At 44.1% G+C, this 20,202-nt stretch overlaps 1 protein-coding gene across 1 annotated transcript in view; it reads right to left on the reverse strand.

Moving 5' to 3' along the window:
• The window catches only part of LOC119385539 (growth hormone-releasing hormone receptor-like), a 42,248-nt gene that overhangs the window by 6,820 nt on the left and 15,226 nt on the right, over positions 1–20,202 (reverse strand). The window contains exons 2-5 of the mRNA XM_037652959.2: positions 18,891–18,946; positions 17,212–17,353; positions 14,525–14,635; positions 3,120–3,203 (exon numbers count right to left, since the gene is read on the reverse strand). Of these exons, the coding sequence (XP_037508887.1) occupies positions 3,120–3,203; positions 14,525–14,635; positions 17,212–17,353; positions 18,891–18,923 (370 nt within the window). The 5' untranslated portion in view covers positions 18,924–18,946. The remainder of the gene's footprint in view (positions 1–3,119; positions 3,204–14,524; positions 14,636–17,211; positions 17,354–18,890; positions 18,947–20,202) is intronic.

Here is a 20,202-nt window from a genome sequence, read left to right on the forward strand (position 1 = left end):
AATTTGTTTTCTCCTACGATGAAGATATATCTATTATTCCACCAGCCAGAATGTTGGTCGATGGGCGCTTTAAATCTTAAGCCTTCTTGTCTTGTGCCAACTGTAGATGTGCGACCCACATGCAAAAAAGCACTATCAAATATAGACATGTCGATCAACGCACGCGTGAAATAGCTGAACCCTTTTTGATATGCAACAACAAGTGCAATAAGTCATCCATCAATCATTCTTCTAGGTGAGGAATACAAGTATCTGTTAGACAAGACATGATTAATTTGTTTGTGTTTGTACACCCCGCGCTGGTCTTGGTGACTCATTGATCTGTATTTGTTCTCTCTTTTTTTTCGAAAATAAATTTAGTTGTGAGTTCAGCGCTGTGTCCTTCTCTTCTTTCTCCGTGTTACCTTGCGCTGTCGATTATATTACGATGTGCCAACTTCGCGGCGTCCAAAAAAACGTCGGAGCTAGTTTGCGAGATAGTATACACGAATAATCTTGCCAAAAAGGCTATCAAGACGATCAAAAAGACGATGACATAGCGGCGCCTGGATTTGACTTAGTGATCACATAGCATCAAAACGTCCTGCAGTTTCGAACGTAATAACCTGCTTAAGGATGGCCTGAACTTGGCTAGAGACACCAAGTGAAAGTCCTCCTACCCGCCATTAATTTCGCTAAGCGCGGAACGAGCGGACTGTCATAGCGTTTGATCTTGCTCCATGTATCTTCACGGCGTTCATCTCTTTTCTGTCTTATTCTGGTCTAACCGCTCCGCCCTGTGAAGTGAATGTTCAAGCATCGCTTCCATGTTCGCTGTCCACAAATTGAAGATGTACTCGGTGAAGACTCTAGCCCGAAGCGTTTCTGCTACGTCAATATCTTGGACAGGCGATGTCTCGGCGCGACGTGAAAGGACTTAGCAAGGAATCTTCCGATGGTGCCTGTCCCTTAATACGCCGATTGCGATATGAGATGTCGTCCTCTAAGATGAATCTCGAAATGTCTTGCATTCAATCGTATGAGACTGTCGGCACAGGAATGGGGGGCTCGGGCGCCCAAATGTATACTGCTCTGATCCGATGGCAGGCACAGATTTTACCAAATGACAGCGCTAAGTGAGACAGCACGTGCGAGGCATGACAAAGCGAAGAAAATAATTTTGCTTTTATTTGCACGTGTGACTGAGGTGTCGAACTTCCGAATGGAATTAGGGCAAGAGCAAAAAGTTTAGTTAAAATATGCTTCGTTGAAACAGTTTATTGGGTAAAAAACGCTCATAGAAAAAATATGTGCTCTTCTATAGCCAATATAGCGTATACACCACTCACTTAGGTGTGCTGAAGTACAGCCCAAACGAAGCTTCTTTCGTGACTATTATGCGAGTGTCTTGCCGGATATTGCGCTATCCCCTTGCCAGAGGAATAGACAGGGCCCAAAATTTACTGATCTGACAGTGAGTGTTGTGAGGATTGCCCTTAAACATTACTCCTGTTAAAATTTTCTCGGTTGGTTGACTGCGGCTGGTCGAGCCTTACGATTGGCGGACGAGTGAAGGTGATTCATTCACTACGAGCTGCTCAGTCTGGGCGATACTTTGCGCAGCATGTCTGTTATCAAAATGCCCTCGTTCAATATTAAGCTTTCAGTGCTGTCGGATTCTACGTGCATTCAAACTCCGCTGGTAAGAAATTTGTACATGTATGCGGCGCACGGCCAGAGCAGTTGCCCTGTGTTCCTCCACGGAATGACGCAATGTGTCCTTATTGTAATGAAACGTAAGCAACTACCCAATAGAGTCTGAATGCTATTCCTCCTCCTTTGCTTCCAAATCATAACGTTATCGTTATAGGCAGGTTCCTACTTGGTTTCTTCTTCTGTCATTCAACTCTCATGACGCCCAAATATTATGCTCCCTTCTCGCCTACTTTAAAGTAAGCTTCAAGAATACTTTACATATGAAAGGAAACATGCGGCCATTCTTATTGATTCTCACTCTTCGCCTTGATCTTTAAACTTTTCACCAATTTCTAACACTTTACGCAGCTGAACACTATGACCTTATCGTGTCCACCCCGCAAATAACGACCCTGCGCTAAAGCACGGTAAAAGAAAGATAATGGTAGCGCTCTTACAGTGGGTAAAGAAACATTGCCTTTCATGCACGTTTCATGCTCTTACGGTCGTTTTCCTCCTCATCTAAAAGAAGTTAAAAAAAGATAGTCCACCGTTTACTGCACTGCGCATTCGAATATAGTTTCTATTTTGATGCCATTGACCCTACACATCAGAGTTCGCAAACACGCGGACCTCTCGCTAGCGGCCTTGCCCGCACATGACTGCTCGTCCCACTTTTTTTTTATTTTCTTATAAGCACACCGTGAGCTACACAGGCATAACTGGTCTAAGGTCTTTCTGAGACACCACCTTCGTCCCCCATGTGTTCATATTTAAGCATCAAAGAAACTATTTCAGAATCCAGATTTTATTCATTTTGTAAACCAGTATCCATATGCTGTGGAATCCTGGCGCCAAGTCTGCTTTAGAAATGAGCCGTATATGCGATATGGAAAAAAGTCTTCTTTCGAATAGCAACGCTAGTTGCCCCCCACCCACCACCCCACCCCACTCCTGCCTTCCGTCACTGTCCTGGTCCTTGCGGAACTAAATTTTCGTGACTGCGGCCCCCGCTAGCTAAGGTGAGTTTGAGACCCATCGTAATAAATAAACATTTGCTGAAGCATACTATCTATGTATTTTAGTTTGCATTATCTTTGATCCCGGAAGAGAAATAAGTGGGAGCTGTCATGTTAAGAAAAATCACTAGTCTTTGAGTACTCAATTTTTTCATAATAAAAGAGGTTGTTGGGCTAGTGGGTCGGGTATACTGTGCAAAAGGTAATGATGCAACGCCAAGGCAAAAAAACAAAAACAAGAGGGCAGGAAAGGAAGCTCTTTCCTGTCGTCTTGTTTTTTTCGCCTTGAATTGCACAGCGCTACATACGAGCTCCAGATTGCTGTAAGCAAAGTGCACCAATGTTCTCAAATGTTCCGCCATCTATCATCCAGTATCTTTAGCGACACCTGTGTGGATTGTGCTGTGTAGTGTGAAGATGACTTACAGATTCCTTTTAGTTGTGCAATAGCCGTATGCGCAACTGGGCCTTTCCAAGAACCTTCCGCGAGGCAGTGGTAGAATGCCGTACCTGCGAAGGGCAAGAACATCTATTTAACTGTTCGAACTCCAGCCGTTGTAGGTACGCTTTTTTACCGTCGCCTATTAAGCTCTGCTGGAAATAGGGTGACCATAAGTCTGTGGCGTTCCTCGTGGAGCACACAGGAAGTGCTTAATTGAATTGTGGGCTTTCTATGAGATAGCCCGTATAATATGAAGCCCGGTGCAGTGAGAGTCTTCGGAGTAATCTTGACCCCCTGGGGTTCCACTCCGCACGCTAATATCACGGTGTTCATTTTTTTCGCTTCCCCCGACAGAATGCGGTCACCTCTGCAACTAATGCCAAACCGTTATTTCGTGCTCAGCGGAGGAAACCCTTGGCCGCTCAGCCACTGAAGGCCTAATCTGTAGCGCAGAGGCAACAGCGTTGGTGAAATGGCAGAGCGCGTGTCTCTCCAATCTACCGTGTTACATTGTGCGATTCCCAGGTCCGCCGGGGAACCAACTCTATTTTCCGTACAAGAAACAGAAATACACCGACAAGCCCGAGTTTGTGTATGACTACTGAGGTGGAAAACAGTCCCTGCTACTTTATATTTTCGCTTCACTTCCCCTTCGCACCTATGACGCTGTGTCGTGCTTTCCTTATGGGTTGCAGAAATCGGTGCCTTTTGTAACCTCAAACCACTGCTTCTCCCTCTCCGACAAAAGCATGATGCTCGGGTGACGCGAGCTCAGGTGCTCCTCTCCCCTGCCCTTACACCACCGAGTGCTTGATCTTATTACCACGCACACGTCTATGTCCTCCTCGCTCTTACCACCCCTGCCATCGATTTCTTCATCACCTAATACACAGCATTTGAATGCTGGATAACGGAATTTCTTATCCTTGTGTTCGTTCATTTATTATTGCGTTGTTTTACACCCAATTCTGCCTAAGGTCCGGCACTAAGGCCGGCTGTGCGTACCCGGTACTTCCTTCCTGTATGTTCGAAATAAATAAATAAATAAATAAATCATTCATCTGACTTGCAAGATAGCACGCGCGGTAAGAGAGTGCGTTATGCCATCATCCTTCCGTGTTACTATCGCACGCGTATTCTTGCACCTATATACAGCATGCAGGCCGTGGTTCACGATTGGGTGTTATCACGCCTAGACCTACTGAACATAATGGCGACATCTAAAGCCGCTCGACAACGTAGAGGACATTTAGGCGACAGCAACACAACAGTTCACTTCAAATCTACCTTCATTCACTATAGAAATAGTAACAGAGGAAGAACTTTGAATGAATTGATTAAGCGGGACAACGTGAAGGTTATGAGCCTGCACAAGATATTATTATTATTATTATTATTATTATTATTATTATTATTATTATTATTATTATTATTATTATTATTATTATTATTATTATTATTTGGTTTGAATACATAGAAAACACGAAGACACAGAGGAAATAGGGAGGGAACAGGCTGACAACTGCCACCTAAAGGGGCGAGTGACTGTGTAGCAAACGTAAACCAACGTTTGCAGTCGAATCCTTCTAACGTGCCGTCAGGGAGAAGCGCACGAATGGTCAGCTGTTGTGTTTGTCATCGTGAACAGATGTAAGGCACTTCCTCAATTACTCATCTTGGGCGCCACGTCAAAAGCCCGAGGAACTAATGTCGCCGAGCGTTTTACAAATTGCACCTGGATAGGATACGCACCTTAGAGACGTAGCACCGGCTGAATGTGGCCGCGGCAGCCACTATAAAAAAAAGTCAGTTTTCGCGCAAGGGCGAAGGATTGAGAGCGATAGTGACAAATTGGGATTTTATACGAAGCAAGGCTTGCAGCTCACTGCTTTAACATGTAACCTGGTGTAACTCTGCACAACGCTGCCTTAATGAAATGCGGCTGCTCTAGCGAGCGAAGTGGTTTTCGTGCTGTCTGCCACTTCAACGCTAAGTAAGCGCTGAAAGCAGAGAACGTAGAAATAATGAGTTGTCAACTGATCTCTGTGGAGATAGGACATGCGCCAGCGCGCGTGATAGGAGCCCTTTTGATGAAACTTTGCAGGCGCTGTTCGAGCGATGCAGCCCCTTACCGGCGCATTCCCATAAAGTGGCACTCACTTCGGCGAGCTCAGTCGTCTGCTGCGCTTTCGCAGATAGGTCTTAACAAAAAGTCGCAGCATCACAGGTGATCGAATGAGCCACAGCGAGCTCCAAAATGCAACATTGTGCTGCTCCCACGTGTCACCTTCGGGAACATGACGTCACGATAAGTATAAGCGCCGAAAACTAAATCAAACTCTATGCAGAAGAATTATTAATATAAATTAATGAGGACACTGTGACGATTTGCAGTATTTTTCTGCTGTTCTCGCGTTCCGGAAGTTTATATATCACAACAAAAAACTAAAAACTGAAAAAAAAATATTACTTCTCAGCATTCCCGTGAGGCACTTTTGCAAGCCCTGTGCACTGACTCACATAGCCAAGAAACTAACTAGTTATGACACCAGAAATTGCGTTACTACCTTGATCACCGCCGCAAACTGTACGGGAGTGGCTTATTCTAATGCAGGCTATAGAAAAAAAGAGTTCACGCTGCGGTTAAAAGAGAAAAGTGACATTTAGCCGACCTGTTCGTGCCGTTGTTCTTGCGCATAGCGGCAAGGTAAAGAAATGCAAAAAAGCAGAAAAAATTTCACCTCAGGCCCTAAATTTCTACAGCAGTTCACGCCTCGTTTGCTCTTTGTCGACGCTAAATGAAGCGGAACTATTTTCGGTGCAACCTTATTCAAAGACATTACGCTGAAAACGAGGTGCCCCGAAGGGAGTTCGTTGCATATTTTTCCACGCGCATCCTGCATCGCCAGCGCTAAGTGGACTAATTGCCCTGCTAACTTACGCCTTGTGTTGCGAAATTTCCTGCTGCAGCGGAGGGCCCACATGATGGTTCAACAGCGCAAAGAGAAACTGAAGTACTCCAGAACCGTGACAGAATCTGTTTAATTGCTGCAGCTGTAGAATGTGGTAATTGGTATAAGCAGTTCTCAGTAAAACGCCATCGAGAAGCTGTCATAACGTTTTGACCCAACTTTCATCCTATATTTACTCCTACTGAACTTGCTCGTGCTATGAGACGCCGAATAACTGTAGGAGAAGCTTCACAAAACACATTGAGCCATGCTATGACCGGTACAGTTTTAATGGGGCTGAAACATGCGGGATGACGGCCATTTTAGAAATTTGTGGACCATGAGAGGCTGTGCCGTCTATAGACCACTTAGACGAGACAAGACTTTTTTTAACACGAAAGTGTTTTATGCCGGGGTCCACAAAGACTTCCGTGACGTATTTCCATCACGGAAATGACGTCGAAAAAACATACACAATCAGATGGCAAAGAAAATAAGGTACCGTCAACGGGCATCGAACCCACGACCGCTTGGTCCGCAACAACAGATGCCGGGCACGCTATCCACTGCGCCACGGCCACGGCCACAGACTCTTGACTCCTTACGAACGCGCCTTTTATATCTACCATTCTCCCGGTCGGCTGGGTGGTGTTGACCTCTGGGAGTGGTAAGGTAAAGTAATTCGTCATTACTCTGGCCTCCGCAATTAGCACCTGCAACGCGTTACACGTGCCTCCCATTCGGAGCCTTTACAATAGAAGTTTAATTTTGTCACTGCCTTAACACTCCGCGAGGTGGCAACTTCAGCCAAGCGTCGCAAAAGCATCGGCCTCGCTCATAGCTTTGCGACGCCGCCTGCCTGACCTGGCTGTAACAGCGCGTTCCATGCTCACGCGCTCGCCCCGAGAAAAATCGCGGCTGGGCTACCAGGGCGGCACGACGCGCTATGCGTTTCCCTCTTGTCCGGACGTGGTGCTCAATCACATTTTAACATGCCGCGGGATGGCGACCAAATTCTGCGACCAATATGCGACGCTCTTCTGACTATGACACCTCGTTCTCTGATTACGCTTTCACCGTTAACTACTATAGCTACCACAAGGGTTTGTTTAATCATTTAACGTGGACGTTAGTCGTCGGGATGGAGATGTACCACCAATCATCAAAGTGGGTGCATACACGTTAAACGGCGCCATTAGCTGCCAGACATCAATATACATTGTGCAAACTCTCTTATATCAATGTACAATAATCATTCAGTTACTTCTTTAAGGGCACGCTTTACTTTCGTGTTATTCCGATTCCTATGACGTAGGGATCAACCGTGTTTTTTCAGTAACAACTTGTTAGCGACAGCACATGCAAATAATCCCTGATCAGTCGGTTATTCCATTAGTGCATCTAAATCTTGAGGCAAGTACTCTAAATAAGAGATCCGAAGCGCTCCGTTTTCGAAGCATTTTTTTGAAAAGTAGCAATTCTCGCTGGCTACACCACGTCGTGAGATATTCATTATGAAAACATTGGGAAAGAGAACACACGCGCTCTGTTTATCGAGGATTATTCAGAAATATTATGCTGATGCCAGCGCATTTCTTGAGAAGTGCGCTGGTATCGATAAACTGGGAATGATTCAGAAAAGAGCAGTTCGATTTATATACAATAGTTATGACCGCACATCGGTAACAGCCCTTTCAAACAGAGCTAACTTGCAACCTCTATCCACGAGAAACGGTCATTGACGCTTGAAATGTCCTCATTAAATAATAATCAGACATGTTAAGGTCGACGCGCATTCCGTTATTCCATTCACCTCGAGTTATAACAAGACAACGACATGATATAACATTAAAACCATATGAAACACGTAATGATTGCTTTAAATATTCATTTTCCCCAAGAACGGTCAAAATGATACTAAAGAGAAAAACTATTTTTCTCATATTAATAAATTACTCTTTCACAATTCCAAAATCACCACTCTTTCCGCGAGAAGACGCATGGTAACCGAAAAAGCGTGCGAAAATAAAATGCGGGTGACGACGCCACCTTGAAACTACCGCACCAAACGCCGTGACGTGATAGATTTTAACGGTGTCTACGAGGTCCTACGTACGTCCCTAATCAGCAAAAATGAAGTACATTGTTCTCTGATGGCGCCATATGCCTAATATACCATGTTTCAGGAAATTTCGTTCAGCCATTACCGTCAAAATACGAAAAATACACTTTGAAATCCGTGATGTCACGGGCAGAGATTTCTACGCGAAATTTAAAAATGAGACTTTGACTTTGATTTTCTCCTCTATTATTTAAACTACGATGGTGGGATTAACGACATCAGAGTTCTCAGAATACAACTTATCAATCCAAGCCTAATCACTGTTGTGTCCCTTTACAAACGACCTAGCGTTGCTGCATTCATCTCAACGGTTGTGTGCCGCTGCGCGGCTACTTGAGAACGAGCACAGAAAGAAAGAAAGAAAGAAAGAAAGAAGGAAAGAAAAAAAGAAAGAAAGAAAGAAAGAAGAAAGAAAGAAAGAAAGAAAGAAAGAAAGAAAGAAAGAAAGAAAGAAAGAAAGAAAGAAAGAAAGAAAGAAAGAAAGAGAAAAACAAACAGAGAGACGGAAAGAAAGATATAAAGAAAATGAAAGAAAAATTATTGCCGCAAGATAATTCTTTACGAGGTGGTATTCGAATCCGCGCATCCTCGTTCCGAAGGTGACCGTCATAACCACTTGGCCATCCATGCACGATTGCAGAACATAGCATAGCGTTGTATAGTATAGCGTAGCAAGGAGTGTAGCTTGGAGCATTGAAATTCCAACGTTGCAACCTGTGGCCAACAAGTGCTAATATGCGTAAACGGTCATTAGAAAATTCGCTTATCCTTACTACTCTAGGTTAATGATGACTACGTCTAAAATTCGTAGGTTGAAAGAAGGCTGTGGAATAGTAATTCAGATGTTAGATTGTGTAATAAATTATATATTAAATACAAAAATTTGTAATCTACTCCTCCTCTTCAATAATTAGAGATAATGCAGTTACAAATAAAAACAGGAGCGTAATAAGAACAAAGAAGAGGGCACTTGTCCCCGGGCACCATGCGGCTACTGCGGTGTTCCCACGGTGATGAACGCTGGCGCACAGGTGCGGTTTGTGGAGAGGCCAACTAATCACGTCGAATCGGAGATTCGCAGGTAAAGGAACAGAGCAGCTAGAGTTAACTTCTCGCGAGTTCAAAACCAATATTAATTCTTAAAGAACACGAAATGGGGTTTAGACAACCAGAAAAGTCCACACGTGTGGCGAAGTGGACTTGTTGATACATCTTGAAAGGTGGTAGTATGCGATATTTAGGACGAGGCTAACGAAAGGAAAATACGCTCAACGGCGAAACCCAATGTCCGACAATACTCAGCGACATCTCCCCCCCCCCCCCCCCCCGCCCGTTTCCATGCTCAGCAACACCCATGTGGAAATGGCCTGGCGAAAACCATACTATGTGCGGCCCAACAGCCTACAACCACGTGAGGACCTCTTAGGCCATCTGAACCTATTAAAGCTATCAGATTAACGAAACAACGAATGAATACGTGGCCATGTTTACCTGCCACGGTGGCCCAGTGGTTAAGGTGCTCGGCTGCTGACCCGAACGAAGCGGTTTCGATGACGGCTGCACTGGTCGCATTTCTATAGAAGCGAAATGCTAGAAGCCTGTGTGCTGTGCGATGTCAGCGCACGTTAAAGGACCCCACGGGGTGGAAATTGCCTGCAGCCCTCCACAACGGCGTCTCTTGTAGGCTAAGTTGCTTTGGCACGTTAAAACGCATAAACCAACCATAGACAAATCAATCTACGCGTGTAATAAACTATAGCTTCGTCAGTGACATGGGAACGTCAACGATATTCGACCTATGTACATGAGGTTATAGCGAGAATAGTTAGAGGACAAAGTTAACGGATGTCAACAAGCATGGCCAATTCTCCGGTGTTACGTAGAAGAATCACGAAGCAAACATTTTTAGAAACAATTTAATGAAGTATAGGTTCGACATGACGTGCAAAGATAGTAGCTATGTTCAGTGAACATGCTCGCACTCAAGTCGCCAGTGCCCGTATTCATAAAATGTGTCGCAAGAACATATGTCACAATATAGCCATCATGGGCGTATGATTAGGATAGGTGCTGGGAAATGCGACAAACCCTTACGAAGAAGTCGTTTCGCGAACAGAACCGGGCATTCTATTAACAGTTTCTGCTGAAAATTCCTCTTGGGGCTAAAAGGTTTAACACGTTACTTTGTAGGTATATTCAACTTTTGGTTGAAGTTCAATGAATGAACGATCAGGCAAAGAAATTCGAGTAGTCACAGCCACACCTAGCCGGCTAAATGTTATAAGAAAAGTTGGTGCGCTTCTGCCACGACAGAATGACGTTGCGAAACACTTCTGGAAAGATGTAGAACATCGTCTGACAGGCGCACTTTTTATATTGGCGCAATTAAAATTTACTTCCAACAGGCACACAGAAGACTTGTATACTCGTTGTGAAGAAATGAATAGGGTGAACCTTTATGACCGCGTAGCGCTCAGCAGAGCATTGGAAAACATCACAAAAGCAATAGAACGGAGGCAAAAACGCGTTGCGCAACGCTCTTCTAGGTCATTCTTTTTGCTATACCATTTTCCAACATTAAACTCAGCGCACTCATGAACATAGACTAAGATCAGTGCAATCATGACCATAAATTAGGAACAAAAAGGGTGATTTTTTGAACCAGTAGAACTTTCAGGTTAAAACACAATTATGCAGGAACATTTCTAAAATGTTAACAGTCATACCATCCAACGAAATGCCAATCTTATATAACTCTCGCATCAAACGTAAAGAAAGCTTATTCATTTGTTTGATAGATACGTGAAGACGGTAAAATCAGCTTAAATGAAGGAGACTAAATATATCGGCACTTTGTCTGACAGCGTTTCAGATGTTTTGGGTGTGGACAAAATGTGTGCACCTGGACAAACGTGCGCATCAATGACGGGACACGCGTGACACCGAAAGCCTTTCTTATTATTTTTTCCCATATTAGGCAAATTTGTTGCCGCGTTTATGCGACATATTCCTCAAGAACTCAATATAGTAGGATTGGACAATAGTTTTTGTTACAGCAAGGATTAGGACATATGCGGAACCTTGGCCTGCTTACCAGCATCAAGGAAGTCAGTTCTTAAACCCTGTTGTGCACTTTGTCAATGATTTCTGTAATCATTGTGGCATACGTTAACATGAAATTAGGGCAGTCGACTCGCCAGGTTTTTCAGTTTCAGCCCAGCTGCGTATAAGTTTATTTTAAGAAAATGTCAGCAGGCGTGGGGGGGGGGGGGGTTGTGCAGATGTCCCGACTCCCCTCTGCATTATCCCTCGCTGAAAGAGACAGACAGGGTGATGCCACTGTCGCAGAAGATATGGCCACCAGCATCTCTGAGTGGTTATTTTCGCGACTTATACGAGTGGTAACGGCTGTGTAGAAGTAACGCTGGCCCGCAAGCTTAGGTCATTTCCTTAGGCGGGTGGTGTCGCCAAGACCTTAGACCTCCCAGTGCAGGCCGTGCCTTGGTTGTTTTTTCCGCGGGGTCGAGTGAACAAGGAGACGTCCCTTTTGTCAAGCACGCCCATGAACGATCAAGGAACTTAGTTTTTCTCGGGGTGTTATCTGCTGGCTTGTGCCGTTACCTGGGAAATCCAGGAGTGCGGCGCGGCGCCGTCATGCTGGAGAAGAAAAAACGCTAGGCCTGCGCTGAAACCACAGCACAGTCACAGCCAAAGCTGGAGGAGCGGTGTTTCTAGAGCCCGTTGTAAGCTCTCTTGGGGCTACAATACAAGTACACTTGAAAGGTACCCAGTACGCCATAAATCACAATTTTTGTGAAGTTGGGAAGCACCTACTAAGCCATTATTCGTAATTCTGCGGAGAAGCGAGGCACCAGCTACACGTCTGTAAGGCATTATGTGCACTTTGTTGACGCGACGACTGATGACGATGAAGAATTATGGCTCAGCCCTTTGTAATGGGTTGGAATCTTTAAACGGCCCACCAGTTATGTAATTTGCATTGGGTGACGCCCGGTCGCTATTTCCCTCTCCCGTCATGCTGTATAACATACGTTGATGTCGGAGAGAGACGGCGGGGGGGGGGGCGAAGGACTTTACTGAGACCCCGAGGAAATGGATCATGCGCTTATGGGCTTCCTTGACAAGTAATACAAGTGCACTTGCGAGGAACCCACTAGGCTATAAATCATTGTAATTTTTGAGAAGTAGGGCAGCAGGCACTGTGCCATTTTTCGTCATTCTACGGAGAGCGTTGGTACCTGCTAAACCCTAGTAAGGCATTATGCGCACTTTCTTGATGCTGTGCCTGATGACGATGAAGAATTATGGCAGAGTCCTTTGTAATGGGTTGGAAGCATTCAACAACCTACTCGTTGCGCAATTCGCATTGTGTGACGCCTGGTTACAGAATTCGCGTTGTGCGACACTTGGTGCTTATTCCTTTTCTACCACGCTATTTACTCTTCTACCACGCTATATTGCATATGCTAATGTGGTTCCTTCCCGACATGAAGCCTGTATAGCACCTTTTTGCAAAGCGGTTTCAAGCACCGGCATGGCTGAGAGGTTTAATACTGGGCTCCCACGCAGAGGGCCCAGGTTCGAACCTCGTTCCATCGTGTACTTTTTTTCTTATTTCGTTTTTTTTTATTTCGAGCGATACTGGTTACGCACAGCGGCGGCGGCGGACAACTACGGCGCCAAAAACGGCCGGTGAAGTGATCTCATACCAGCTTTCGCTGTAAAAAATACCTAACAGAGCGGAGAGGAGTCAAATGCAGCAACACCACTACAGATACCACGAATACAGACAGCGAAAGCTGGATCGTGCGAATACGGAGAATGCGTCGAAAGACCACGAGTCCGAGGAAGAACGTCACTGGCTGCAGTCGCTCCGGCCTGAGAAGCGAGCGGACAGACGTCTGCAGCATAAAAGGGAATGCAGCGTTGCTGGTAATCCGTCCTGATATGAATGTTTGTGCACTGTCTTAATTAGGAAGTACTCGTCTCAAAGTTTCAGTGTCGATTTCCTATTTTAAACTCTAGAGCTAGTTTGACACCCTCTGCGTTCATATTGTGGTATGGACGAATCAATAGAACACTGTTTTAAGGCGACAGGTATAAGTGGCTAGGTTGGCGCTCCCGTGCGCGACACATTTCGAGACCTTACGATACCTTTGCGAGACTCAGCGAGACCTTACGTTCTCGCAGTGTCTCGCAAAGGTATCCTAAAGTGAAGGAAGGTGTCGCCAAAACACACATGTGAGTTTGTCGGAGCGATGACGTCGCATCATGGCGTGATTATGTGGCATCATCATGACGCCCCAGATCTCCATGTTTGTGACGTCATGATGATGTCATGATGATATAATCGCATGCCTTCACATAATGACGTCATAACACGACATCGTTGCTTGGTCAAAGGCGGGAGCATCACAAAGCCATTGCAAAACCACGTGACGTGCAGAAAGCTTGCATTGCCTGCGATCCCGGAGGCAGTGCGAAACCACGCTAGCTGCAAGAATCTTTCGGGAGACTAGGGGAAGGATGAATGCAATCGACTAAGAAGAAAAAGAAGAGGGCTGTAGCCTTCGAGTCGTCTTAGGCGAATGTATAAGGGAACACATAAACTTTATGTTATACAGCGACTTTTATTTGCCCAGGAAGAACGTTATAATGGAACTCATTTAATCCAACCGGATTGGCCCTTTCTATTGCAAATATTCTGTTCTTGGGAGCCTCCGTGTTAAGTCATTGTCATAGGTATGTACGCTCCGCTGTTGGAAAATGTTGACTTCAATCAGTACGATTTTGTTACTAATTTCTTAGCTTGTTATTATAAACTAATTTTGGTTATGCCAGAATTTCTTAATAGAGAAACAATTCACACTTAAGCAATTCATTAATCTGATCAGCTTTCTGGCTAATTCGCCAAGGCAGGCTTCAGCCATTGCTGTAGGACATACACATAATATTCTTCGACCGTGCGTTCTGGAGCTCTTGTGGTTGCGCTAATAATACGTCTGTGTAGCTCTTCGACAGATGGCGCTAAATAAGTACATTCGTAGTAAGTGACAAATGTTCAACTTGGAGAATATTAAGTTGGCAAAGGCATATTTAACTATCCTTTACAATAAAATGTACATAAGTGAAATGTAGTGCCAAGCATACGATGCAAATTTTGGTATGTTACAGAACCTGCCTTTGAACAAGCGAAACCATTCCGAATTCACCTGCGCGACACCAGTACGCTTAACGCGTCAAAGCAGTGACATCGTCGAACGACTAGCTGCATAACATGAAAACTTCTTCTCACCTGAGGAATTTACAACTCCAGGCATGAGACCGGGACACGGCGCCTGGGCCACAACTCCCGGAGCGGTTGGTGGCCAGCAGTGCCAGCCATCGAACCTCCAGTCGCATCGGGCTGCAAAGGTAAATGTTGCAAAAACAATAACAAGAGTGAGTGCCCATTCAGCATTACGCTCACCTTTCAGTATTTCCAATTATTTCACTATTTATGTATTTTCAGGCATTTCCCCTTTCAGCAATTCCAGACAACGTACTCCAGGAAAGTCATGCCTGGGGCTGCATGGACACCGTATTTGTTTCGTTTATTACGGCTACTAATCGGCTGCACATTAAATAGAACTGCTAAGAGCCACAAACTCAAGAGACTGGATAGCCACCTCTCGTGGTCGTCAGAACACACAATGCGGATGTGCAATTTTAAGGCAGTCGAAGATTCGCCGTGCGGCATGCATGGTTCAAAAAAGGAACTTGATAATGGCGTTCAGCCAAGCTATAAAATTGCAGCATCTATTAATACCGCCCTATCATCCCTTTCGATATAGGAGTTACATCCTTTTAAAAAAACCTTATTGCGAAATGTTTGCCGATGGCATCTAGTCAGCAACAACAAAAATGTTTCAGCTCTGAAAATGTTTCTGAAAGCATGTAGGAAATGCAATAGCCAAAGCCTCGCCTGAAGATCTTGTCTTAACAGAATTTCTTCATGAACATCAGAAATACGCAATAAGGAGGGAAGGGAGCTTTGGAGATTGAATTATATGCACAAAAAGTATAATTTGTCGGGGGTGTATGGCACAAAACGAGTAAAGTCTGGCGTCAAAAGAGCTGCTGCACCACATGAAGAAGGCTAAACTGTATAATTATGAACGACTCCTCCTGCACGCAAGACAAGTTCTTACCATCGGCTCATTAGTCATATAAGTTCATGAATATGTTTTCTCGGAATGAACTTTCAAACAAATCACGCATTTTGGAGTTCTAGTATTGTCATAAGCTGCTCGAAACAGCATTAAAGCAAAAACCATTCGAATGTTTTAACAAAAAATCTATTTCATCTCTCTCCCCCTGAGTGTGTGCCACGTTGACGCTTAGACCAATGCGTCAAAATAGCATGCGTTGAATCAGGTAAACGGCCTGCTGTGCCAAAAGCGACAGCTCCAAAAGCCAACATAAGGTGGACCGCATTTACGCATGATATTTCTATATAATTATTTGCAATCCTGAGAGGAACTTGAATAGTTAAAATGCAGCTATGGCTAGAATTTTGCATAAAATGCAACGAATCTCGTACATTATAGCGTCAACCAGCCCTTCCTACATTGATATGTGCGATACACCGACTAATACTTTTCACGTAGCGTTTATCGCCGTTTCGTGGTTCTATACGACAGGTGTCACTAGTTTGCCAGGACCCAGCTTTTATGATACGATGTTTATTCATGAAAGCAGTTTTTTTTAGTTGCTTTGCTGTCCTGCTTTTCAGGGGAATGCAATCTAACTTGACCTACCAGTGATACTCTGTTCATGTTTCTATTCTGCACATTCAAACGATAACAATATCGCACGCAGCCACATGTAATATAACTACCGGAAAATGGTCCATATTCTGGCCGAGTACTTGTTTTGCTTACCTCACTCGTCGACTGCTACGTGACTGCATTCTTAGCATTGTTTGTTCTATATCTGTATTCTATATGTCAAATCATTTTAAACTTTGCGTTAACATAGATCACTGAACGCAGACATGTGTTAACTGAAAATTTTATTTTGCAACGTGCTGCACGTTTATACTTAGAAAAAAAGGACTTCGCCTTAAAGATCCAGCCAGTGTTTCCTATAGCTGTCGCAGTTGGCTGTATAATTCCATAAAAAGCCGGTTACTAGATAACGTCGTATTTCATAATTAAGTACTGTACGAGCCCACAATATTTATGCAGCGTTTTTTCGGAGTGATGGTGCCTACTGAAGGCTTGCAAGTGCTGGACATGGCACCTCCAGTACCTGTCGTACGGACTAAGCGTATGGTGATTTAAGCTCGCCGACGAACACACGGAGTGTGTCTAACAGTGTGTGAAGCACTATGACGACGATTAGTTTGTCTTCTACGGGCAAACAAGTCAGTCAGTGGAACGTGATGCGCCCGAGATTGTGCGTCCAGTACTATGGAACGCTAACGCAAAATGTTTGCATGCTCCCTTCTTTCTATCTCCCTATCATTTAATCCTTATTGCCCTTCCCCCGGCATAGGATAGCAAACCGGACGCGAGTCTGGTTAACCTTCCTGCCTTTCCTTCCTTTTCCCCTTCATCCTCTATCATTTCGGAGTGTGTTTCCGTTGCTATAAGTCCGGTCGTACGTGCAGCTGTATACGTGCCGAACGCACTTAGAGTTTCTTCAGAGTATTAGTGATAGCGCAGCAAATGTCACTTTGGCCAAAGAAACACTGGTACAAATTTCAGCATCCTATACAACGACACGATAGAATGGAAGCATGGGAATATAACCGTGCTGTAGACACGACGAAAGTATATTACAGAGGAAAGATGTAGGATTCAGTTAACTTCACTAAAGTTAGTTCCGCGTTTTTCCTATTCGTCACCCACAGACATCACGAAGCCATTTTTTCCTAGAGTGAATCTGTAGATTAGCTTTTGTAGCTCTAGGATTAATTTGACAGGCAACTATACTCACGGGTGTCGTTCTTGTTAGTGCGAGAATCGTAGAACGCCCGCTGCTCGCAGTCCCGCAACGCTTTCAGTTGCGAGAACACCCTTTCAGCACGGTTGCCCTGAGCACTAGGGCTACACCAGGGCAGCAGGCATGCTAACAGCGTCTGCACCAGTGCAAGAAGGACATGAAACATAAATGCGATTACTGCTGGTTTTCGGGCACTTTCCGGGAAAACTTCGCAGAGGAGCAGGAGAGAAGGGGCTAACAGCAGCGCTTAGAACTAAACATTTATTCCCTGAGGCCGAAAATGCAGTGAACCACGTGCAAGAAAACAATGAGGACGGAACGGCAGCGTGCGTAAAATCTAAACATCACCGGAAACACGCTTTAGGAACGGGTACTAGGTGGCACTTCTGTTTCTGTTAAAATATCGATCATTTCTTAAAGCCGACAGAAATGTTATGTGGTTGGCAAGTTCAAAGGTAGTTTTCTGCAAAATATCAACATCTTTCCAAAGATGTCGAGGTGACGGAATGCCGTCTCGTCTGCAGGCATAATGGCAAAACGAAGAAAACGAAGAAGACGTTTCGGCTCCTCTCAGGGGAGCATTGTTCACAATGTAACTGTTCTCCTTACAAGTATGAACCGAGTAGCCGAAGTCCTCACTATGGTGTAAGTGACGAAATGCGATGAAATGTTCATAAACGCTTTAATACAGGGTGTCCCAACTATCACCCAGCAAGGTTTTAAAGAAATGGAACGGCGTTACGTGAAGCAAATCTAGTACATATTGTCCCCAGTACACTGGAATAGCCACTATTGATTTTTTTCATTAATGAGGCTTGAATTATTAGTTATAATGGTATTTATAAGTCGACAAGTACTCACCTAATTATCCAAATGTCGAGTGGGCATATGTAGGCATGTTCAAATGGCAGCTAACAGCGCTATTTTCAACAACGTACTCATTTCTTGCAGCTGATAAACAAAGCCTGTGAAGCCCGCGAGAGGGGCACTCCAGTGTACTGAGAACAATATGTACAGGCTTTGCTTGGTACAACGCCGTTTCTCTTTGTTTAAATATTGCTGCGTGATAGCTGGGACACCCTGTACACGACGTAAAGAGCGCGTGTAGATCAGCGGAAGGATTCCGCCATTTCAGGATGAGTGTGCTATTTGTCGTTCAAAATGAGAAAGCAATCCAAGTGGTGCCTTCAAGTGAAGCTTATTTCGTTTTATAATATCTTGGCGCTATCCCAATCAGTCTGTTGGCCCAAGCTATTGTATACGTTCTACCAGGCGCTTTGGTACGCTTTTCGAAACGGTTCGAAAGTGTTCGACAGTGGTGCGCTGTTCAACAGCCGTTGGAAATTGACTCTCTTGCCAATAATGTATCGTTAAAACTGCGACCTTACTGATTACATTGAGAACAAGGCTGCCATCACTGAAGCGGAAACGTTTTTTTTTTTTTTTTCGTATTCTCTCGTGGCCAGTGTGTTTCGTTTTTCCTTTCATTACATTTTTCATAAAATGCTATTCGTAGGTCATGTCACCGTGTTGGCGTGTTAGTTCATAACATTGCATTTCATTGGCAGCACCAAGCACTGATAATCGGGAAGTCAATTGAAGTGACAATGGACAAGCAGAAGTTCTGGAGACGTACAGGCGTATAACACGTTCAAGAGCAGAGGTCCTCTTACCAACGTGAAGAAACCTCCGCAGGTGGTTGTCATAACGCCCGAGTGCTGTCTGGGACCTGCAAAAGTAAAATAATAATAATAAAATGCCTAGAATATCTATTCTAATAAACAAGTGCTATTGATGTCTAAGTAATAAAAAAGGGATAAAATTGATCTACTACAACATGTCACTCAGAGGTAAACAATTATTCACACACTCACATTCACAAGAATTGCTGTGATATGTCGCAGTTGTTACAAAGAAGCACGTTTTATGCCGATTCACGATGATGGTAGTTTCTGTTCGCACTACCCGGCGCAGCGTAAAGGTTAAAGAGCTCCGCTCTTAAAAAGTACAGTCAGTTTTACGTAGCATGCATTGGGACAACCGTACACATGCGTGTTATGCATGGAATAGTAAATATTGCAAGCAACACATTTTTTACATTAACCACACATTTTTATGCATGAATAGAATTGTGTTGATGGCGGCCTGCCCAAAAGTATACATTTGTATCATTCAATAAAATTTCGTAAATGGCTGAAAGCTGCTCACTAATAATTGCGTTTTTTATTGTGGGTAGCACTGATTGCACCTTTTATTTTCCGTAATTAGCACTACACTTATTTGCACTTATTCAGGTTTGCGTATATTATATTTTGCCTTGTTTGCTCCTACTCGAAATAAAGTTTCTAGAGAGTTGTTGTTAATATTATTACTATTAATATATGATTATTATTATCTTACTGTTATTGGTAACGCTTCAACCAAGAGCTTTCTTTAAAAAAAGTAAGAATTTGTGGTATTAGAGGCATAGTATACATTCTTTGTACTCATCGTATTTGTATTTGCAACATTGCTTGGAGGGCCCTCCGGACAGTCCATGTAAGTACGACAATGCAAACGGTGCAAGTACAAATTTTCCTTGAAAACGTGTGAGCCAAACTACCCCGCATTGTTTACTTCCGCATTGGTTGTTAGCTGTTTATAAGTGGTGAAAATTTTCTGGGTATCGCACAAAGCATGTGCTCGTAACGCGATGCAACAAATGACGCGGACACGATCCATCACGTAATGACAACTTGTACACGCCTACGTAACAAATAAGAGAATACACTGTTTTCAGTACGGCATCCCTCCTGCCATTGGTTCTTCTCCATTCGTGGAAAATTTTCGGCGTGCTATATAAAATAGCCTGATTATTACGCGACGTCACAAATCTGTGTAATCCTGCAGCGTTGAAATGACGTGCGCGCCCTAAATAGTGCGTTACTATGCTGAACAACACCTACACTTTTTTAAAATAGCTGGAGTGTCTCGTTCTGAGCATAA

Source organism: Rhipicephalus sanguineus, chromosome 3 (assembly GCF_013339695.2).
Source record: "Rhipicephalus sanguineus isolate Rsan-2018 chromosome 3, BIME_Rsan_1.4, whole genome shotgun sequence".
Classification (NCBI taxonomy): domain Eukaryota; kingdom Metazoa; phylum Arthropoda; class Arachnida; order Ixodida; family Ixodidae; genus Rhipicephalus; species Rhipicephalus sanguineus.